Genomic DNA, 20,980 nt, shown 5'->3' on the forward strand with positions numbered 1-20,980 from the left:
TCTTTCACACATGTGATAACCTTTGACCCTTCTCACTTTTCAAGATAGAGGACGTTGATTTTCTCACCAGATACCGAGCGGTTTCCAGCAAATTAAAGAAGTAAGAATGCTCTCTATTTCTTCCACTGCATATGCTGTAGCTGTTGGATAGATAGTACTACCATACGATAGAATATTTACTCTAAAAAGCTAAAAAGACTGTAAATACTATAGCGATTCATGTGTCTCATGTCTTTCTATTTTTTTTTCAGGCGGTTTCTGCGAAAACCCAACGTAGCTGAGGCTAGCGAGCAGTTTGGTGAGTCCGACTAAGGAGGCTTTACTTATAGAAACCCTTAGCAGCCTTTAATCACACGTAGGATTGTCAATGAGACGGGCTGTAAGAGAAGACAAGCAGCTCGAAAACCTTACTAGTTACTAGTAGTGCGAACTTCCACCCTAACGTCTGCTTGGAGATTTACTTACTCCTGTCACCTGGTGTCCATCCCTGCTTTAGTTCCAGTCTCCCAAATCCCCTCTGTGCACATAGCGAAGTCAAAAGTGGGCTGCATGATTTTACCATAAGGCGGAGGCAAGCCAAATCTCAAACTTGATCCAAAAATTCATAACATTCGTAAGCATAGCCAGCCTTCCTGAATTTAGCCAGTAAGTGTAACTAAGTGGACCCCACCCCCCACAATCACCCTCAGGTCTCACAGACCTCCTTTTGCTTTGGATTAATAGGTTCTTAAGGTAGACATGTAACATTATAAGTGAGTATGTTGGCATTGCGTTGCTTCCTTAACTTTTTAACATATATATAATATATTTTACAGGAAGTCTATCGAAAGATCTCCTAGAACATGACAACCCACACTATGCTGGCTTTTGTTGCCTGGCCATGGCAAGGTAAGTTACTGGTTATTACTGGTCTGTGTTACCTGCCAACAGGGCCAGGCTAAGAGACCTAACATGAATATTTTAAGGGACTTATTTATATCTATATGTATTTAAACTGTGCTCCTTTCTTAGAGAAAGGCAAAGTTACTAGTAAGAAGATTATAAAATGTAGCTTAGTAAGAATACTGTAATAGAGCAAATCTTTGCAACTTGGCATTATGTTTGCCGGGTTTTACAGCAAAAAGTTTGTCCTGTCTTCTTCTCATCTATCCCCCTTGTTTAAACATAAACATAAAACCACTGTGAACACTTCATTAGTTACTACTACGTGCAAACTTCCACCCTAACGTCTGCTTGGAGATTTACTGTCACCTCACTGGTGTCCATCCCTGTTCATCTTGTTCATCCCTGTATGATGATGACACTTCATTTTCTCCCTACCATGAAATTAAATCCCTGCAAACATTTCTCCTTGTCATTTTAGAGTATCACAGTCTTATCCCCCTTCTTAAACATTTCGTATCATGATTGTACATGAATGTAAACAAAGTCATTTGTATGCACATATTCGTTTGTATGTATGTATGTATGTATGTATAGATGTATAGTAAACCTTACGAAAGTCGCTGTACTTTTGTTGTGTCAATAAAGATTGTGTATGATAATCTCGTTCCCTCAGATGTGAGCAGACGCTGTCGAACTCCCAGGGAGAGTCTCACGCGCTGGTCGAAGCGGCGCGGCTGTTCCTGGAGGCGGAGTGCACCAACCAGATGCTGAAGTGTCCCGGGTTCGAGGAACACCTCATCGCTGCCATGAACTGTTACAACTTTGCCATCAAGGTGGGGAGATCCTTACAAGACTAGGTGTGATAGGCTATTCAGTGTAATATAACCAGCTGCTGCCATGCCGCATGCCTGCAAAGCTAGGTTGTTATGCCGAAGGGTGGTTATACCAGCTATGTAGATACAGATACAGATTACTACAGATATAAATTACAATAACTTTTTTCATATCAAATATAAATCTACCGGATACTCAAAGACAGCCGCATTAAAAAAAAAAGTGTTATGGAGAATATGAGGCAGCTCATTTTACCTGTAACCTTAAATTCCTTAGTGGCCTTACAGTCTTGTTATGTAAAAAAAAGAAGAAATTTTCATGTTTTTATTTGCTTCACTGCGTTAAAACATTAAGTTTTACTATCTATAATCTTCTTATTCGTTAATATGGTGATGGTGTTTTATAACATTGACAAATCTTTGTGTTTAACCCCAGGTTCAGATTGAGCAGACACAGCCTGCCATGGCCGCCTGCCTATGTCTGGAGTTGGGAAACGCACTCAGGGTGAGGTCTTATGGACTAAATCACTATTAATAGTACTTTTAGTGTCACAAATATATATATATATATAAGTAAGTTTATTGATTCGATCATTCCTTCATCACTAAAATACATGGCAGCGTTCTCAGAAGAGGATGCTGAATTGCGTACATTAGGCATATTACATTTAACAAAATCTGACTTAAATTCAAACAACTAGTACTATTCAAAATCTAGAGACAAGAAAAAGATAACGTATTGTACGAGGAATTAGAAACCAAATACAGACATTCTCATTGTACAAATGACCTGACAACAAAGCAGATAATTAGCATATCAAGCTACTAAACCAAAATACAACGTTTTTCCTATTGTATCTAACAACAATGGTAGTATTATTCAATTGACATAGTATACACGTTGCACCAAATATACAACCTTCTCTTGTTGTTTAACATCATACCATTAAACAATCAGTCTTCAAATTCAATGTTTTTGTTGTAAGGTACTAATCTAATTTTGACTGCCACTAATTACAAAGTGAAGGTAGCAACCCAGTTTAGAAACTAGTACAATTATGGTTTATGAAAAGTGTATTTTCATTGCTTTTTGAAATAAATCTTTTTCTTCAGTTACAGTGCTGGGTTTTAGAACTGGTCGCCATGTTAAAAACCTTGTGTCAGAAAGTGAATTTTTCAGTGGTGCAAAGTTCAATAACAGGAGAGGGCTGTATATTAGGCAAAACCCTTTCGTGTATGTTCTTTCAATAATACAAAATTTAACGATCATTGCTGTTGAATCTAATAAGACGATAGATATTGTATTTTGTTTTCAAACAGTCTTTAAGTTTAAGGATTTGAATCCTTATTAAAGTACACTGCACTCTTGCAATTCCACCCAATACAGTAACAGTTTAATTTTTTTTCATGTACATGTTTGTTGTAGGGTCTGAACAAACCAGATCAGGCTATGTCATACTACCAGAGAGCTGCAGACCTCCAGTACCAGGTAAGCACAGAATGTCGGACATTGTATAGCCCAGCAAAATCAAAACTTCTAGGAGCCCTTCCACCGGTTAGGCTTCTAGAATCTTGATGGCCAACACCTCTAATGCTTCTGTCAGAATTGGAAAAGGGGCCCGCCCGGTAGTTTACGGGCTTTTTTTTGCACTTTTAAGCTTGGCTCTGTGGGACATCCTGTCGCTATACTGGGTTATTTTGGGCACAGTCCATGCCCCAAATGGTCATAATTTAGACTTGAAATCAACTTCGGACCCATTGACAAATAGAGGTCATACGGTAATATTGTATTTTGTAAAAAATGTCGAGAGGTACCCCCATGGTACCCGACAGTCCATCTGGGCAAATTTGTGGCTTTGGGACCTGGCCATGTAGGGCTATACCCCCTACAGACACTGGTGCAAATGTGACCGTAGCATTAGTCAGAAGAATAGGAACCACCTAATCTTGTTGATTTATGCATATGTGCTGACATGGACCTATTATTGTCAGACTGTTACCATGGACCTGGAGGCTGTGATGACAAGTTGTTGAAGTGACACAGACTCCTGATCTCCCATTGGACTAATTTTCATATCAATTAAAAATCCTAGTACAAAAAGGGAATGGTTCTCTTGAGAGCTAAATGGACACAAGGTCTCAGGGAGGAGGCCCAATAATTGTATAACACAGGCTAGGACTTACATGTATGTGAAACAAAAGTTGTGTTCTTCTAAAAAGAAGTCTCTTTTAATAGTACTTTTTTTATTTAATCTTATTTTTATGTAAATAGACTAAGTGTAAAAGACACTATAAAAGGGCTTAAAAAATATCATTTCTGGTTCTTATTTCACACATACAGAAATCTAAAATGATCTTTTGTCCATGTTGTTAAAACCCTCTAGACTGTCTGGAATCATTGGGACTTGTGGCTTCTTGCAAGATACAAACAAGTGAGTACTTCAGTTAGTCTCTTGATATTAATATTGCTTTGGATTTTTATATCAACTCTGATGTTTTTTTATCAGAGATGAAAATACAGTGTGCATGTGCACTTTTGTGCATCCAAACTTGAAGCCTTGCACCTAATTTTAGACTCTGCATATTTGTTAAGGTATACAGCATATTCTTAACATTTGATTGTCACAATGAAAAATACATTTAAAAGAATGAAAAATAATAAAATGTTTGTTGTATTATTAGCTATCAAGCTGTCAAAATTTATAAGTAGGTTTTGCTGACATTTTGATTTATCTTAATATGTTCTTACTTATGTTCTTCTATGTGTATGAATTACGAACATGTAATGGTAATGTTGAATAGCATTAGGAAATGAAATGGAAGACCTGCAATGTATACCACATGTACCTTCCTATAGGAGACTATGATGGAGCCCTGACCATCTTCACAGAGATGGCCTACCTGGCACAGGAGAGGGGAGGTAGGTTTATATGTTAAACGCAGCAGTGTACTGAAGCTGACTCTTAACGAATTTTGATAGCCATTTTTCGTACACTTTGTTTTAGAAGTGAATTTGGGGGTGCAGACAAGTTACGTATATGAACTTTGTAAAAGTTGCAATATACCTGATTCTTATGCCACAAGAATCTTATATCTGGTATAACACAGTATGTGTGTATGTATGCAATGTGCACGTGCATACATGTATATGTGTGTGTGTGTGCGTGTGTGTATGTGTGTGTGTGTGTTTGTGTGTGTGCGTGTGTCTTTGGGTGCATGTATGTGTATGTGTATGTATGTGCGTGTGTGTGTGTATGTATATATATATGTATGTTTGTATGCCTGTAAATGTGTGTATGTGTGTGTATGTGTGTGTTTGTACATATGACTGTGTGTGTGTGTGTGTGTGTGTGTGTGTGTGTCAGAGAGAGAGATACAGTATACTTTGTTTTTGCACATGCATTACTTCTTTTCCCTCCACATTCGTACATTGCAAACATTGCCATGGGGTACTAAAGTCTGTTAAAAGGACAAGAAATGATTTGAACCATAGACAACAACATTGCTCAGAGTCTTTACAGGGGGGGGGGGGGTCCAAAGGGGAATTAGTAGTACATAGCACCTGTAAAAATGACCTACAGCACTGCAACAGACAAACAACAATTAAATTAAACTTGATTTGTTCCTAATGACAGAATGTTTGTCCCACAGCCTCAGCCAGTGGTCCTGCCTCAAGACCAATAGGTATGTGTGTGTATGTGTGTTTAACATCTACATAATTCCACCAGGGTACATAATTTCTGCTATCCTGAAGAAATACGTAGAAACAGATCTCCAGCCCAGTGTCCCCCAGTATAATGCACTCCTATACCAAAACTGTGCATACCTGGGGGTGCTGCACTAAAGCTCTCTCACACTCACTGTTTTTCAAAGTGGTGGATTTATTAGTTACCCGGCGGATTTATGTTAATGGAGGCTAAAGCTTTGAATATTGTTTGATATTTACTGTCATCATGTGTTTGTAATATGCACATATGTGATATATGTGATACACAATGTATGTATATATTTTTTTTCTGAACCCTGGATGACTAGCTTTCTGTCACAAAGGAAATGTTTCTAAACTGCACTAGTAAGTGCTATCTATCAAATCTTGTACATGTATGTGTTATTGAACTGTTGTCTTTTTTTATCTCAGGTGCATTTTGTGACATCCTAGCCAGATGTGAGGTCACCAGAGTTCTGTTACTGATGCTGTTACGGGTAAGCTGGTTTGGAACATTAAATGTTTTGGAATAAACATGGAATTGCTTGATTGGAATAGCCTTAGCAGATTTTTGGCTTTCTTTGAAAAACAAAGGACCAACATCAGTTTTTTTTATTCTTGATATCTATAGATCCGTTTGATCTACATATCATTAGCTGTGGAAATGGAAAACGCTGGAGGTAAGCTAAACCATCGCCATAATAAACTGACACAGGATCCATGCGCCACTCACAAGTTGACATTGATGGTATAATCGCTTGCTCCCTGCATTATGCATAATGCATCCACTTATTTTATAAGGAATTCCATTTTTCGGGATTACACCCAGAAACAGAAACTTATGTATGCGCAGAGAAGTGCCACACAGCATTGTGGGAAGAATCAGTCCCCAATATCCTTGGTGCAATTCCGCAGAATTCCGCCAGGGGCACGGTCCCTGATCCAATCTGACTAACCTTTATCAGATTAAGGCAGATGTTCTGTTGTTTGTTTTCAATTGGAATGATTGCCACTCCAGCCCACCCCCCAGAGAACCCGTCCTGAGCATGCCCAGACCCTGGAGAGATACACCTGGGAGTTCCACTCTGAAGACTCTGCACCAGGTCAGACAGGCTTGTTCTTAGTTCATGTATTTTTATTTATGTGCCTTATTTTGCAAGGAGGAAATCCAGGCTTAAGTTGAACTGACCTCTACACCTTTGCCTTGAAAAACTGTATGTCATACCAGATTCACTTCCAATTTTGTTTTGCTGCATGATTTGTTTGTTGCAAGCATTTTTATTGACGGTTGGACAGAACAATCAGCTGGGATCTATAACATCCCTTTCTATTGCAAAATAGTTTGCACCAGCTTCTTCGCTGATTAGTTCATGTCTTTCTTTTTTTTGCAAGGACGCAACCATGCTTAAAAACAGATCTCTCCATATACATATACAATCTTTACACCCGTACCCTCATAAACTGTACAGTAGATTATACCAAAATCTCCTTTCAATTGGCTATCTTTTCAGGAATTTTCAATTTTCAAGAATTTTAAATTCAAAATTGAATAGGGAAAATGTTGAAAACTATATATCTATCCATCAGAATGTTTCCAAACATAATATTTTTTTTTTAATTTTTGATGCTGGTTTAGTGAGAAAGTGCAGGCCATATCTAACACAGCTTGATGTAAAGATACTTTTACCATAATTGTATAATTATAGTAATTAAAGTTAAGCTTTTGTGGCAGGAGTTATGATATGATAGAATAAGGAGAGAAGTACCTTCATTAACTGTTGTTTGATATTTTGTTCCAGTTAACTGTCTGAGTGAAGAAGTATTCTTGTTACTACAGTCCAAAGTGGTAAGTAGATAATATATAAAAGCATCCTTTCCATACTTTTTCTTATATATAACCTTTCTATAACACATTTTCCTTGGCCTAGTAACGATATGTATACACATTTTCATATTTTCAATTTTGTGTTCTCTTTTAGGGCTGTTTGGATGGAGTAAGGTGTGATAGTAGAACCAGTTGACTTCTGAGCTGTGTTAATGAGCTTTGGGTTAAATGATCAAAGTTTTTGTTAACTAATTTCTCCTAAATTAAGACGGCCAAGCATTGCCAAGTTTCGTTCCTCCTATAGTGTATGAAAAGTTTGTCTACAAAATTTTTTAACGAACAGCGTTTTTGGGACCCTGAGACTCTACCACTCAAAATTCCTCGAAACTGCTATCACACCTCACTCCATTCTAGCAGCTATAAAATAGAAACAGTAAGGAGTTCAGAAATGGTAATAGGCATGTGACTTGTAATTGTAAAGATGTATTTTGTATTAAAAATTTCAGCCTCCTCCAATGAATGGACAATGTAGGCTCTTAACTGATTTGCCCTTTCAAACCTGTCAATTATCATGAATGGTTTCATGAATTTGTCTGGGCAAAAGGGACTCAGCCGGTATTATAGGTGTTGATACCATCCTTGACATGTCTTTATTTGCATTTTATCCTTGGGTGAATTATAAAGGTTTTATAACAATCTGATTGGCATATTAACGTTCATCTAAGTTGGTATATTACATAATGGGAAAGTTATGATAGCTGATTTCCAGCCATATATAAACTACGCACAAAAAGTTCGGAAACTTAACTTTGGTTGATCATATCTCCGTTGTTTTTTTACCGAATTTAATGCATTATATATCATTATAAAGCTTGTGTGATTCCCTTTCTATGATTACAAACTTATTGCGATTGAAAACCCACGGAACAAGTACCAGGACTAATAACGTGAGTGGGTCACAGAGAAAAAGTGCCCAAAATTCCCCGTTGGTGTCATACGCGCGCTGAGGCATCCTATTGGTATGGGCGCGGATGATGATTCAATATATTGTTTCCTCAGGTTCTAAGGTTATTTTTAGAACACAGACCATCCAAGGTTATTTCTAGCACACAGAACATCCAAGGTTATTTTTAGCACATCAAAGATCCAATTGTTTACACCACAACATTTGGTGGTGGCAGCGTCATGGTATGGGGAGGCATTACCTCCAGGGGAAAGACAAGACTTGTCATTGTACCAGGAACCCTCAATGCAGAAAGATATCGTGACACAGTACTTGATCCGGTGGCCATCCCTTTCTTTCATAACATGGGGCCGACTGCCTTGCTGCAAGATGATAACGCCCGCCCACACCGGGGAGGGATAATCGCAGACCATCTCCAGCATGCAGGTGTAGAGAGGATGGAGTGGCCCTCTAAGAGCCCGGACCTGGACCCATCGAACATCTATGGGATCAGCTTGGGTGAGCTGTCCGTGCAAGAGTGACGGAGAGAACAACGCTAGCTGACCTAGGACGACTGCTGGTGGAGGAATGGAACGCTATCCCACAGCATCGCATTGCGCGACTGGTGACGAGTATGAGGAGGAGGTACCGTACTGTAGTGACAGCGCGTGGCTGGGCCACCCGTTACTAAGACTCCTTGCTAACCCGTTACTAAGACACAGATTGTTGGTTTTGATAAAGAATTTAGCTTTCATTAATATGTCTTGTTTATTCTTGTTGATTTTTCACAACACCCTCGTACAGAAGTCAATATCAACAGAAGAATATGTACGGAATAGCATGTTTGACTATAGTAAGGTAATCTGGGCAATTTATTTCTTCGACCCACTCACTTTAGCAGGCCTGATGCTCGTTTCATGAACTTGCAATCACAATAAGTTTGGTATCATTGGAAAGGAAATCCAAAAAGCATTTAAATGATATGTTATACATTGAAATCGGTAAACAAATAACGGAAATATGATCGACCAAAGTTAAATTTCCGAACTTTTTGTGCGTAGTTTAGTTGAATTATTTTATAGTTACCGGAATTTTCGCAATTTTTCTGCACATGTGACGACAACACTGAGTCAATGTTTGTCCGACGTTGCTGCCCTCCCCCCATTTGATTGATTGAACATCCTTATATTTGTTGGGTAAAGAAATGTCTTATATTCTCCATAGATGGCCTGTCAGTCCAGAGATGTGTCTGCTCTAAAGTCACTACTGAAGGACTTGTGGTGAGAGACTGATCTTTTGTTCTGTGACTTTTATATGAATAAATCACATTCCAAACTCCAGCATGTTGGGCTCAAACAAGGGTAAGGCAGCAAAACACTTTCAAAGTTAAACTTAGAACATTGGTATCTATATTTTATTACTCTCCGACCATTGTTTTGTTTTCCCAATGCGCCAGAGTTTGATGTTGACATATAAGTTTGACCAACTAGATTTTGTAGATCTTGACCTTTTTGCTATTGTTTTATGTGAACAGCTTTCTATCACATAACCATCACAATTCAAACCTTTCTTCAGTAATGCACAAGTTTCCATTCGTTTTACCTAGAACTATCTTAGAGTGGAACTAGTTACCACGAAGTACTGTAGGGACATTCTCACTAGATGGATTGAACTACAGCTACATATGTAGATGTGCAAAGGTTAGGTGTGACAGGTTGTTCAGTGCATGCCTGCAAAGCTGGTGTTTATACTGGCTAAAAGTATATAGATACAGACATACTCTAATTTTATATCTAGATATCATGATTCAGATATGTTTTACTCAACTGTCACCGATGAATGTACATTTGCTGGTGTCTGTACAGGCTGCACCTGACAGCTGAACAGAACCACCTGCTGCACCTGGTCATACAAGAGATGGAACACCCTTCAGGCGAGGGGATCTAGTATTACAGAACCATCTACTGCACCTGGTTATACAGATAGAACACCTGTCAGGGCAGGGGTTGTAGTCATTACAGAACCACCTGCTGCACCTGAGTACACAGATAGAGCACCTGTAAGTATCAGGTGTAGTCATTACAGAGTGACCTGCTGCACCTGGTTAAACAGATAGAACACCTGTCAGGGAAGAGAATTTAGTCATTACCAAACCACCTGCTGCACCTGGTTACACAGATAAAACACCTGTCAGAGAAGGGGGTGTAGTCATTACTTTAATCACCCTGTATAAATGAAGTCACCCTGAAACATGTATATCTGTCTGTAAATCTTTGCAAAATTGGAAAAAAAAGCCAAGACTTTCTAGCTGAATCTCTTCATCGTCCCGTGCGTACATGACTCCATGCAGACACGGGAGTCTAGCACACAGGTTCGGGTGTACAGTTGCTGCAAGGTATTTGTATATGTACAGTATATGTGGACAGATATATGTTATGGAATTCACTGTCTTGGTGTGCAATATGTTTAGCATGTACACTTCTTGTGCAGAGATTGTTCAATACTAAAAATATATATTAAGTTAAAATGATAATCAGAAAATGATTAGAAGCTATGTCCATCACAGTGTCGGAGGCTGAAGTTTCTCTTTACATCGTTTTTCCTTACACTCATAATAGAAACTTATGTCTGCGAGAGAAATAGCACGTTGAACCCTGTACATCATTGTTACAGGGGACGATAAACGTTTTATAATCTGTTGATTATTGGTCGATGAAGGAACTACAAAGCCAACAACATGGTCTTGATCATAATATTCATTATCTATATCAGTAAAGACAAATGTGCTGTTGGGATGCCATAATTGCAAGAAAGCAGTAGAGAAATATTTTTTTGGGCCGACTATGCAGAAATCTATATTCAGAAGTGGTGTTTCTACAACTTTATGAATCATTTTGAAGTCCTCAATTCTGTATTCATTTTGATTTCTAATGATACGCCGATTGTAGTCTCGGATGTCCAGGAGCTACTGCTGCGGGACGCTGGTGACAAAATTCTTGACTCACAACACGGTTTTAGACGGGGCAGATCCACCGTCTCAGCCCTTATTCAGACAACACAAGCATGGCATGACGCCCTGAACGCCAATCCTAAGATGGACGTTCATGTGGCCTTTATAGACTTTTCACGCGCCTTCGATACCATCGACCATGGGAAGCTCTTGTGTAGCCTGGCAAGGATGGGCATAAGGCGGAATCTCTGGTCATGTATCTGCAGCTACCTGAGTGACCGGAAGCAGCGCGTGAAATGGGGAGGAAGTGTCTCGGAGTCGCGGCCTGTTCTGGCTGGCACACCCCAGGGCGGTATAGTGTCGCCAACATTATTTGTGATTGCCATGAACAACCTGGATGAAAACATCCATCCTAGTGTCATCCCAGTTAAGTACGCTGATGACTTAACTAACACAGAGTGTCTGATGGGATCTCTCCCTGGCCTGATGCAGTCGTCCATGACTGCTGTACAATCATGGGCAACGTCGTACAGCATGGAGGCAAACGCGAAAAAAACAAAAGACATGATAATTAGTTGCAAAAAAGTCCCGGTTAATCCCCCACCACTCACGTTAGCTGGTCATGCAGTTGAAAGAGTAACAAAATTCAAGCTTCTGGGTGTCACTGTTACCAGCGATCTCTCATGGGACGAGCACGTTAAAGGCATAATCTCTAAGGTACAACCACGTATTCACTACCTACGCCTTGCTAAGAGGGCCGGGCTTCCCTCCGACTTACTGCTGAATGTGTACGTCTCATTCATCCGGCCTATTATGGAGTATGCATCGCCTGTGTGGGGTGGGCTCCCCAAAACTCTATCGAGTGAGCTAGAGAAAATTCAAAAACTCTGCTGCAAACTCATTGGCATTGAACACCACAAACTCCCCACCCTACAATCCAGACGACACGAAGCCTCTGTACGCGAGCTGCGGCGGATCCTGGACGACCCCACACATCCCTGCAGACAGTTCCTGCCCCCGGTAGTTGAGACAACCTACAGCCTCCGTAGACATGTGGGGCTGAAACCACCAATCAGCAGGACGAACAGACACAAAAACTCTTTCATTCCGAGAACACTGTTATCTATGATGTGATGCCCGCCAATTACTCTATGCCCACGTTGTCATTTTTGTAAAATAATTTTAATCTGAATGATTGATAAATAATGGTGTTTTTTTAACTGTAATATGCTACTGTATTAAATTGTTTGTATACTATTATTACTATGTAAAATCAATGCAATTCAGTCCTATGGACTGCAATTTTGATTTACAATAAAGTTCTAAAGTTCTAAAGATGCCAATATTTTCTGCTCTTTCCATAACGCCCACAAAATGGCCTGTCTACAAAGAAAGCGTCGCTCCATTTGCTTTTCGGAACAACAATCTTTTCTGGTCTTTTCTTTTTCTTAGCGTGGCAATAGCGTCCGACATCTTTGTTGACGCGCTTAAAATGCATAACCTCTTGTCGAAAATCTGCACCCTCTTCCTTGATCTGTCTTTGGAGCGAGTCTTTGAAACGAGTGTACAACATGACATCGGCGTAGTTGCGTTTGTAAAACCTGTCTTTCATAGCGCGTGTGACATGTGCCTTTCGTTTGTAACGTTGCTTCCTCGAAGAACGTCCATACGTGTAGAGAATGTCGTGGAACGTCCAGCACATGCGTCGTTTGAGCAGAACTAAGGACTCCGACAGATATTCTAAAATCAGCACAGTTGTGAAGTCGTTTTCTATGCCTTGTACAAACTCTTGAACAGCAGTGTGGTTGTCATAATCCTTCTCCTTAAGCCCCAAGTCACGAGCCATGCAGTTCCGAAAGCAAAAATGTTCTTTGTCACTTATTCTTTTGGGTTGACGGTATCGCGGATCCCAGTAACCAGGTCTGGTAAGGTAAGTTACAACAGGAGGAGTTCCATGACGAGTTTGTTTCTCAAGTCCTGGAAATCTCCTTTGAAGATGAAAGTATTTGAAAGCAGACTCAAGCCGTCGTAATGGTTCTCTAAGAATAGTGACATACCTACAAATGAAAGTTAGGAAAATTATCTATCATCATGTACATCTTACATAATTTTGATATAACTATGTTGTATGGAATTACAACGAATGATGGTCATCTAAGAGAATCCATCCAGTCTTTGGTGACTGCTCTTTCGATGACCGACATTTTTTAAAGACCATTTCTAATTCAATACTTGATAAGTCGCAGTCACATTCGTATGTTTTTGATTTGAAATATTCAAGCAGAATGCAATAAATCAAACCACGGACGAGGATCTAAGAGAGTCTTTTCAGTAACAAGATTGGACATATTATCGACTATCCCAAGAATGCCCTCAGTTTTTGTTTGTTCAACGATCGCACGACGAATGAGATCAAGTCTCTTTCGAAACAATTTTTTGTTTTGTTTTGCATGTAGAAACAAGTTGAATATTTGTCACAACCCCTGTCAACTACGGCAACGCTGGTGGTTAAAACTGGAAACTTGATACCCGTAAATTCTGTTTGCATTGATGTTTTTGAAAGGACTGAAGTCATAATGATGTGGATATATATGTATACCTTTGCCAAGAATATTCTTGCTTGCGCTGTTTTGCGTGTGTATTTTTGGACAGCATAACGAGAAGCTGTGGATGGATCTGTTAGGTGCATAGATGTCTGGAAAACTAAAGTCAAGTTCGAGAATTTTCCTCCTGGGGCCTTCCTTCCATACTGCAGTCGAACTTCTAGTAATGATAAGTCGTCTTCTGGAATTGCTATGGTCTTGATTACTTAAATAATTTTGAGTAGTGGACATAGCCCCTGGAATCGCAAAGAAGTTGAATAGGTTTGGCCCCCTTAGTTACATCTACAATTGCAAATCTACCATGGAACTTTTAGATATACCCATCCAACATGGCAGACAGCATAGACTATTTACGGCCAACTTTGACTCCTTACCGTGTATCGGGAGCCATGAGTTGGTAGAAGCGAGTCCTGTTGTACATGGCGTGGTGAGCAAAGATGTTCCAGCGTTTTCCGCCAGGGGGATGCTTATAGTCACTGTCTCTGAGCGCAAAACATATGTATACGTGCACGATTAGATTAGACAGATAAGCTAAAACAATATTTTCTATGGATAGATGTTGCAAAAATAAATTCCAATTCCAATTACTTAATTATCTTATTGCGTCAAAACTGATTTTTGTCTCACATTTGACTGTATTTACAGCATAGCATTCCGCTGATCATGAGGCCTGATTAGAACCATGATCCACGAAAACTATCCTTATATATCAAAGAAATGATTGCCTTAGAGACTGAACATAGGTTTATTTTCTCTTATCACTAGCTGATAAGAGGAATTTGTTCAACCAGCAATGTGATGTTAACGTACTTAATCGTTCCGAAACTGCCTATGATGGGGCGGTCCCTTGTCGGTGGCAGAGCAACTATCAATTTGTGCTCGTACCCAAATCGATAGATGACGTTGGACACAGTAGTAGAGCCGCATTTGTGAACCTTCATAAATGCAACGTTTAGATGTGGCTTACAGATGACGTTACTGTGTAACAAAAAGAAAAGATGAATCAGATGCAGACGTGATTTCAAGGTTTTCACGTTGATCGCAATCGTGGCTATGGTCAGTTAGCTTCACACACGCATACACACACACACGCGCGCGAATGCGCAAAAACACACGCACAAACACACATATATATTTATACATACAAACGCACAAACCTATACGCACACAAACAGACATTATCGCCCTCCCCCTCCACACACACACAAACACAAACGCATGCACACACAACTGAAAACTAAATACCAGTATTTTTCTGTCTAATGATTTCATTAACCAAGGCTCATGATTTCTTACTTATAAAACCGTTTCGTGAAAGTTAAGTGGATACCGTTAGGACAATTAATACAGGGCGACTGTAATGGAGTCAGTAGAGTGGAGTCTCTCTATAATCTTATGATCCGTACCTTATTAACTTATTCCTGTTGATAGGCTTAGAGATGTTACCACTGGACCCAAGATATATATGTTCATCGTCACTCTGCGAAGACCGCTTCCCGACATCTGTTGAATTCGTCATGTTCTGTAGTTTAAGGGTGAATCATACGGTTCATGTCGAGTCAGGTGATAACCATCATACCATCACAACAAAGACACAGAATGGCTGTCTTTTGTCTGCATGGTATGGCATCCGTACACATGATTATACAAGATAGGAAGACTTCCAGCAGAACCGAGCATTAAGCTATCAAGATGTTTATTATGCTTCTATACATCAAGTCTAGTCTCGCAATGTCAATTGCTCAATGGGGCCCCTCCCTAAACAGTCTGTGGCTGTTTGCCGCTAAGCCAGGAGACTGATTTGAGAAATATGAACTGCCAATCAGAGCTCATGATTCTTCGAAGCCAGGAAACCAGTAATCTTTTTCTCTAACGTGGTTTTTAATCTGACGATAGTTGGTCTATTTTCGGCATACATTTGCATAAAACAATAGTTTTAGGATGTCCCAAATTCTCCTGACAGCTATTAGAGAAAACCATTGGATCAACGGGTAGATGCGTGGTTTAGTGAGGCTAATATAGTCAATTTTACAAATACGATTAAGAGAACTAATCTAATCAACCGGTACAAATTAAAGTCACATTCGTTAAACATTTGAGCTACAAGAAGATAAAATCACGATACCTTTTCGTTACTTTTTGCTGTGATATTCTGTGTTGTCATCATGGTCGTGAGGGATACCTTACGCTTGGGTGGTGGCCTTGAAACGACCCAATCATTGCGCTGGAACAATATAAGCAATATCATGGTAGACTTGCTAGTGAAATAAGACCGAAGTGTGGAAAATGCAATACCTTATAATATACAGCATTGAATAAACAAAGGTTTAAACATTTATAACCGCAATGTTCCACCTTGTACCTTACCCCCTTTCCCAAAGTAAACAACGCAAAAACGAGAACGAGACGTCTTACAAATATTTTGAAATTTCCTTTAACTTGAAGATCATTCAAACAACCTATCCCGAAGTTTTTTTCTCTTTTTGTATCTATCCCATGTTATTTACATAAGTATCTTTCAATCATTCTAAATAATCTTCTACATTTCTTAATTATGTCACAATCTTTGATATGGTGAGCTATATTTTATCATGTTTTATAAGAGCAATAATACGAACGCCAACCACTTTCTGAACAAACCTGGAGCTTTACATGTATATGTAATAATGCTGCCCCCAAAGCGAAGACGGGAATGAAGACTGCATTTCCCCTGCTGAGCTGCATCCTGAAGAATTCCAACTAATGACACAACGGCAAGAAAAATTATATATATATATATATATATATATATATATATATATATATATATATATATATATTTAGAGAGAGAGAGAGAGAGAGAGAGAGAGAGAGAGAGAGAAAGAGAGAGAGAGAGAGAGAGAGAGAGAGAGAGAGAGAGAGAGAGAGAGAGAGAGAATACCTACTTTTGCGGACACCTCCTTGAGGGGCGCCCACTCCAAATTCTTAGTCCAAACACACACACTAAGCGGATGAATTCTTTCGTCAAAGCTGATGATCTTTTGCATCTTTGAGGTTACTTGAAAAGCGTCCTTATTTAGTTCTTTGCATTAAACACATGAGTGATAATGACAAAGTCTAGACAAACGTGAGGTCACACACTATGTCTTCTGTACGAAATGTAGTATAACCAGTTTGTTAACTTACGTCACGAGCCTATAATAATAGCACTATTGAACAACGAACTTTCACATTTGACATGTGAGGCCACATTTGAGCCCGATAAACACCGCAGCTTGCTCATGAAGACTTTGATGGTGGAGCTTTCTAATTTCGTGTATATAGAAATTATAATGTGACGTTATAGACCTATGCTATCACATATACGTTGAAGTTATCCCAACTCCACTCCAGCGTATTCAAAGGAAGTACGGTCTCATTGCACAATGTCATGGCTCTAACAATGACAACACGGTAACGGGTAATCTCTTAAAAGGCTCTAATTTTGTGCCTCCATGGCAACGTTCATCCAAATTGATATAAAAAAATGCACTGACAGTGACTGTGATTGATAATCTGATCACGCCCATAACCTACCAAACTAATAGGTTGATGACCTCTGACATTGAAGTGGTAGACAAACAACAAGCTGTCGCAGTCATAACGTCGCAACTCTCCCAATAGAAAACTTCCATGATTGTTCGCAATAGTGATTAACACACAGAACATTTTATTTCTTTTATAGTTTAAATTAAAACCAGAAAGCAGTGCGTATACTGTATATTGTATACTTCAGGTGGGTGGGGGGGGGGGGGTGGCACGTTTGCGATATTATTGGATCTGAGTGATCTCTGATTTTTTCACTGAATTATAAGTAGAAGTTTTAACAACACAGCGAGTAATTCTAGGTCCTTGTGGCAGCTGTCATTACTGTTGAGATATTGTCTGAGTTTAGTACACGATGTACATTGCACGGTTTAGCACACAGTATCCATTAGAAACTTCAGTACACACTATCCATTAGAAAGTTCCGTGCCACTACCCATGAGAAATTCAAAAAGAAGGCAAGGCTAAAACTGTTCTAGTTTTTGTGTGCTACAATGCCCCTTATTTCCTGCTAAGCATTATTGTTACAGCGTATATATATATATATTAAACAACTGCAACAAGAGAGATATAGTAAATCATAACATACCTTCTATGAAACCAAATCTGGAGTTGACGCCAGTTTAAAGAATGATTCAAAACATATTCAAATACAAATGACACTAACCGTGTACGAAATAACAAGCGAGGAGGTTTACTCTATCGTTTATATCGTTCAAGTCGCTGTGAGCCAGTGTGTCCCTGTGTCCTTGGGTTTAATTACATAGGCGTGACGTCAAACCTCTTTAATCGTCGTGACGTCAAAAGCCTTTAAAATACAAGTAATGCCGCGACGTCAAACAACCAGCAAAAGTATCACATATGCTTCAATGCTTGGTCCAGTTTAAACATATTAACATGAAAAAACGACCTTGTTTATTGATAAAATACTAATGTAAGAGATATGCAGAAATTAATGACGTTGATATGATTTTTTTGGCTGTGTGGTAGCGAGCTTTGTTATTGTTTGGTGTGCGAACTAAACTCCATTCTATTTCTAAGCCTGGCACTGAATAGGAGAAGCGCATAATCCGTGGACTCATTATGAAATGTCCTTGGTAGAACATAATCACAGAAAATGCGACCTTTGAAAATGCTGCTAACTAAAGCCACCCTCTGAATGGATCCGCGACGCGTTGGCGAGCTCGCTGCGTCCTAGATTGAATTTGAGTTAGCCTAGTTACAATGGGAATCCGTGCAAAACGTACACGTATGATTAAAAAGATAAAAAACCACACAAAGCGTAAAAGATTCATGTTGTATCGATGGAATGAGTTCAGCGCCGTGTCAAATCACTCGGTCGCAGCGAGGTCACCGACGTGTCGCGGGTCTAGTTTGAAGTGGGTGGAGTGTGGGCTGAGGGAAGCCACAATACAATTGCGCGACAAGCGCGGACATAGGCCTGTCAGGTTTTGAACCCAATCAAATCGGGAGTGACCCATGTATGCTTTTTTTTTTTAAAAGCATGTTGGCAAGGGTTCTTAAATCTGCTTGAAGTGGTTGGCTCACATACGGGACTTGTGTTTAACGTCTTTTCACAAGGACGTCCCCAGAGGAAGCTACGTGTGGGTACTCACCTGAATGAGTTGAGGAAAGTATCTCCCGAGGGCACAACAAAGCGACATTTTACAAAGAGCCTAGTTGCGGTTATCATTACCAAGGTAATGTCACTTGCTTTAAAACTGTACTTTATGATTAAATAGTACCTGATATAAACTATTCGTAGAAGAATTACGAACATACCTGACATATGTCGATCTGGTGAAGATTTCCTCTTGATCTGAATTAGCTCCACCCGAAAAAAATGACCTTTGATACAGATCACCCCCTTTGTTATCATATCTGAGCATCAATGAGACCAAACCAGTTTGCCCACATATCGTGAGGTCATCAACAGGCCCCAGTTACACGTAGCCAAACATGGCCGCCCGACCTTCTCTTCAAAGTGGTTGGGGGTGGTTCGTAAGCTAGGTCTGCTGTTGTTCGGCACGGTCTGGCTGGTGTCCGGCTTCGGCTGCTCCAGCTGTAAGCGGGGCTTTACACAGATAGCCGAACACGTCTCCCGACCACTCAGCGAACCAAGGTAGGTAGGAAGCAGTCTGACCAGTTTTAGATTAACCCTTGTCCTGCTGGCTGTTTTTTTTTTACCGTGCACTCTCCCTGTGCTGGGAATTTTAGACCCTCTTGAAAGATAGATGCTGTTTTCACTTTGCTCCGTCATAGTTAATTTTATTCCAAGTAACCCTCTTATACTATACATCGATAAGAAGTTGAGAGTCGCAACTTTTAGAAAATGTCTTGCAATCTATACCTTGATACAGTAATAACGATTTAAAATGACTTGTGGTGACAGCTTTCTATCACATAGTCATCACAACAAAAATGTTTTGTCAGTATTGCAGTCTGTTTTCACACTGCAACAAACAATTACGTTTCCATTCGTTTTAACCTGGACTATCTTAGAGTGGAACTAGTCGCCACCAAGTAGTGGAGGAACATCCTCACTAGATAGCTTGTAGCACTGCATACAGCTATATAAATTATGTAGATGTGCAAAGGTTGGGTGTGACAGGTTGTTCAGTGTAATATAACCAGCTGCTGCCGTTCCACATGCCTGCAAAGTTGGTTTGTATACTGTCTAATAGTATATACTGGTATACATATACAGACATGCATTAATTTCATATCTAAACAAGTTGGTCTCATATCTAAACATCATGTTTCATATATGATCTACTCAACTGCCACTAATTAATGTACATTTTCTGATGTCTGTCCTACAGGCCGCACCTGACAGCTGAACAGAACCACCTGCTGCACCTGGTCATACAGGAGATGGAACACCCTTCACGGGAGGGTATCTAGTATTTCAGGACCACCTGCTTTAGTTGGTTATACAGATAGAACGCCTGTCAGAGCAAGGGGTGTAGTCATTACAGAAACACCCGCTGCACCTGGTTATGCAGAGAGAACACCTGTTAGGGGAGGGGTTGTAGTTATTACAGAACCACCTGTTGCACCTTATTATACAGATAATTCACCTGTCAGGGGAGGGGGTGTAGTCATTACTTAACCACCTACACCTGTTTAGACAGATAGAACACATGGCAGGGTAGGGATGTAGTCATTATAAGCTACCAGCTGCACCTGGTTATACAGTAGAAGCACCCCCCCCAACATGTATCTTTCTTTGGAAAACTTTGCAAAACTGGAAAAAACCTAACACTTTCCAGCCAAATCTCTTCATGGTCCCGAATGACTGCATGAAAACACAGTAGTGTAGCACACATAGAATAGTTCAGGTTAGTAATATGCGAAAGTGTACATTTGATTAGATACACATGTGTGCAGTTACTGCAAGGTATATGTGATGTATAATGTATGTGAACAGATATATGTTATGTAATCTACTCTCTTTGTGTACAATATGTTTAGCATGTACCCTTCTTGTGAAGACATTGTTCAATAGAGGTAGAAATAAGTTTTAAAAAATCATTGTGGACCGTAATAAATATCAAATAATAACCTATTAATTTCTTTCTCCCTCCGTCATGCAATGAACGTTTTTATGTCACAACGGTACTGTAATACGGGTGTTCCGGACAGAATCGTATATCTTACTGTATCCAACG

At 39.7% G+C, this 20,980-nt stretch overlaps 2 protein-coding genes and 1 long non-coding RNA gene across 3 annotated transcripts; 2 read left to right on the forward strand and 1 right to left on the reverse strand.

Annotated features, from left to right (window-relative positions):
- The first annotated feature begins 27 nt into the window (after positions 1-27).
- Positions 28-20,877, forward strand: LOC136440250 (40-kDa huntingtin-associated protein-like). Its single transcript, XM_066436163.1, has 14 exons — positions 28-100; positions 252-298; positions 816-888; positions 1,559-1,718; positions 2,155-2,223; positions 3,145-3,207; positions 4,093-4,150; positions 4,576-4,638; positions 5,370-5,402; positions 5,857-5,921; positions 6,443-6,527; positions 7,224-7,270; positions 9,417-9,472; positions 20,132-20,877. The coding sequence occupies exons 3-14, from the start codon at positions 881-883 to the stop codon at positions 20,211-20,213; spliced, it is 789 nt and encodes a 262-aa protein (XP_066292260.1). The 5' UTR covers positions 28-100; positions 252-298; positions 816-880; the 3' UTR covers positions 20,214-20,877.
- LOC136440251 (uncharacterized) lies at positions 9,473-10,832 on the forward strand. Its single transcript, XR_010756644.1, has 2 exons — positions 9,473-9,553; positions 10,058-10,832. It is a non-coding gene; the product is annotated as an uncharacterized lncRNA (long non-coding RNA).
- On the reverse strand, positions 12,473-18,359 carry LOC136440440 (galactosylceramide sulfotransferase-like). Its single transcript, XM_066436487.1, has 7 exons — positions 17,899-18,359; positions 16,386-16,484; positions 15,871-15,969; positions 15,152-15,267; positions 14,556-14,723; positions 14,120-14,227; positions 12,473-13,199 (listed from the first exon to the last, which is right to left on the reverse strand). The coding sequence occupies exons 2-7, from the start codon at positions 16,467-16,469 to the stop codon at positions 12,473-12,475; spliced, it is 1,302 nt and encodes a 433-aa protein (XP_066292584.1). The 5' UTR covers positions 16,470-16,484; positions 17,899-18,359.
- Positions 20,878-20,980: the final 103 nt, after the last annotated feature.

The sequence above is a fragment of the Branchiostoma lanceolatum genome, chromosome 8 (genome assembly GCF_035083965.1).
Source record: "Branchiostoma lanceolatum isolate klBraLanc5 chromosome 8, klBraLanc5.hap2, whole genome shotgun sequence".
NCBI classification, from domain to species: domain Eukaryota; kingdom Metazoa; phylum Chordata; class Leptocardii; order Amphioxiformes; family Branchiostomatidae; genus Branchiostoma; species Branchiostoma lanceolatum.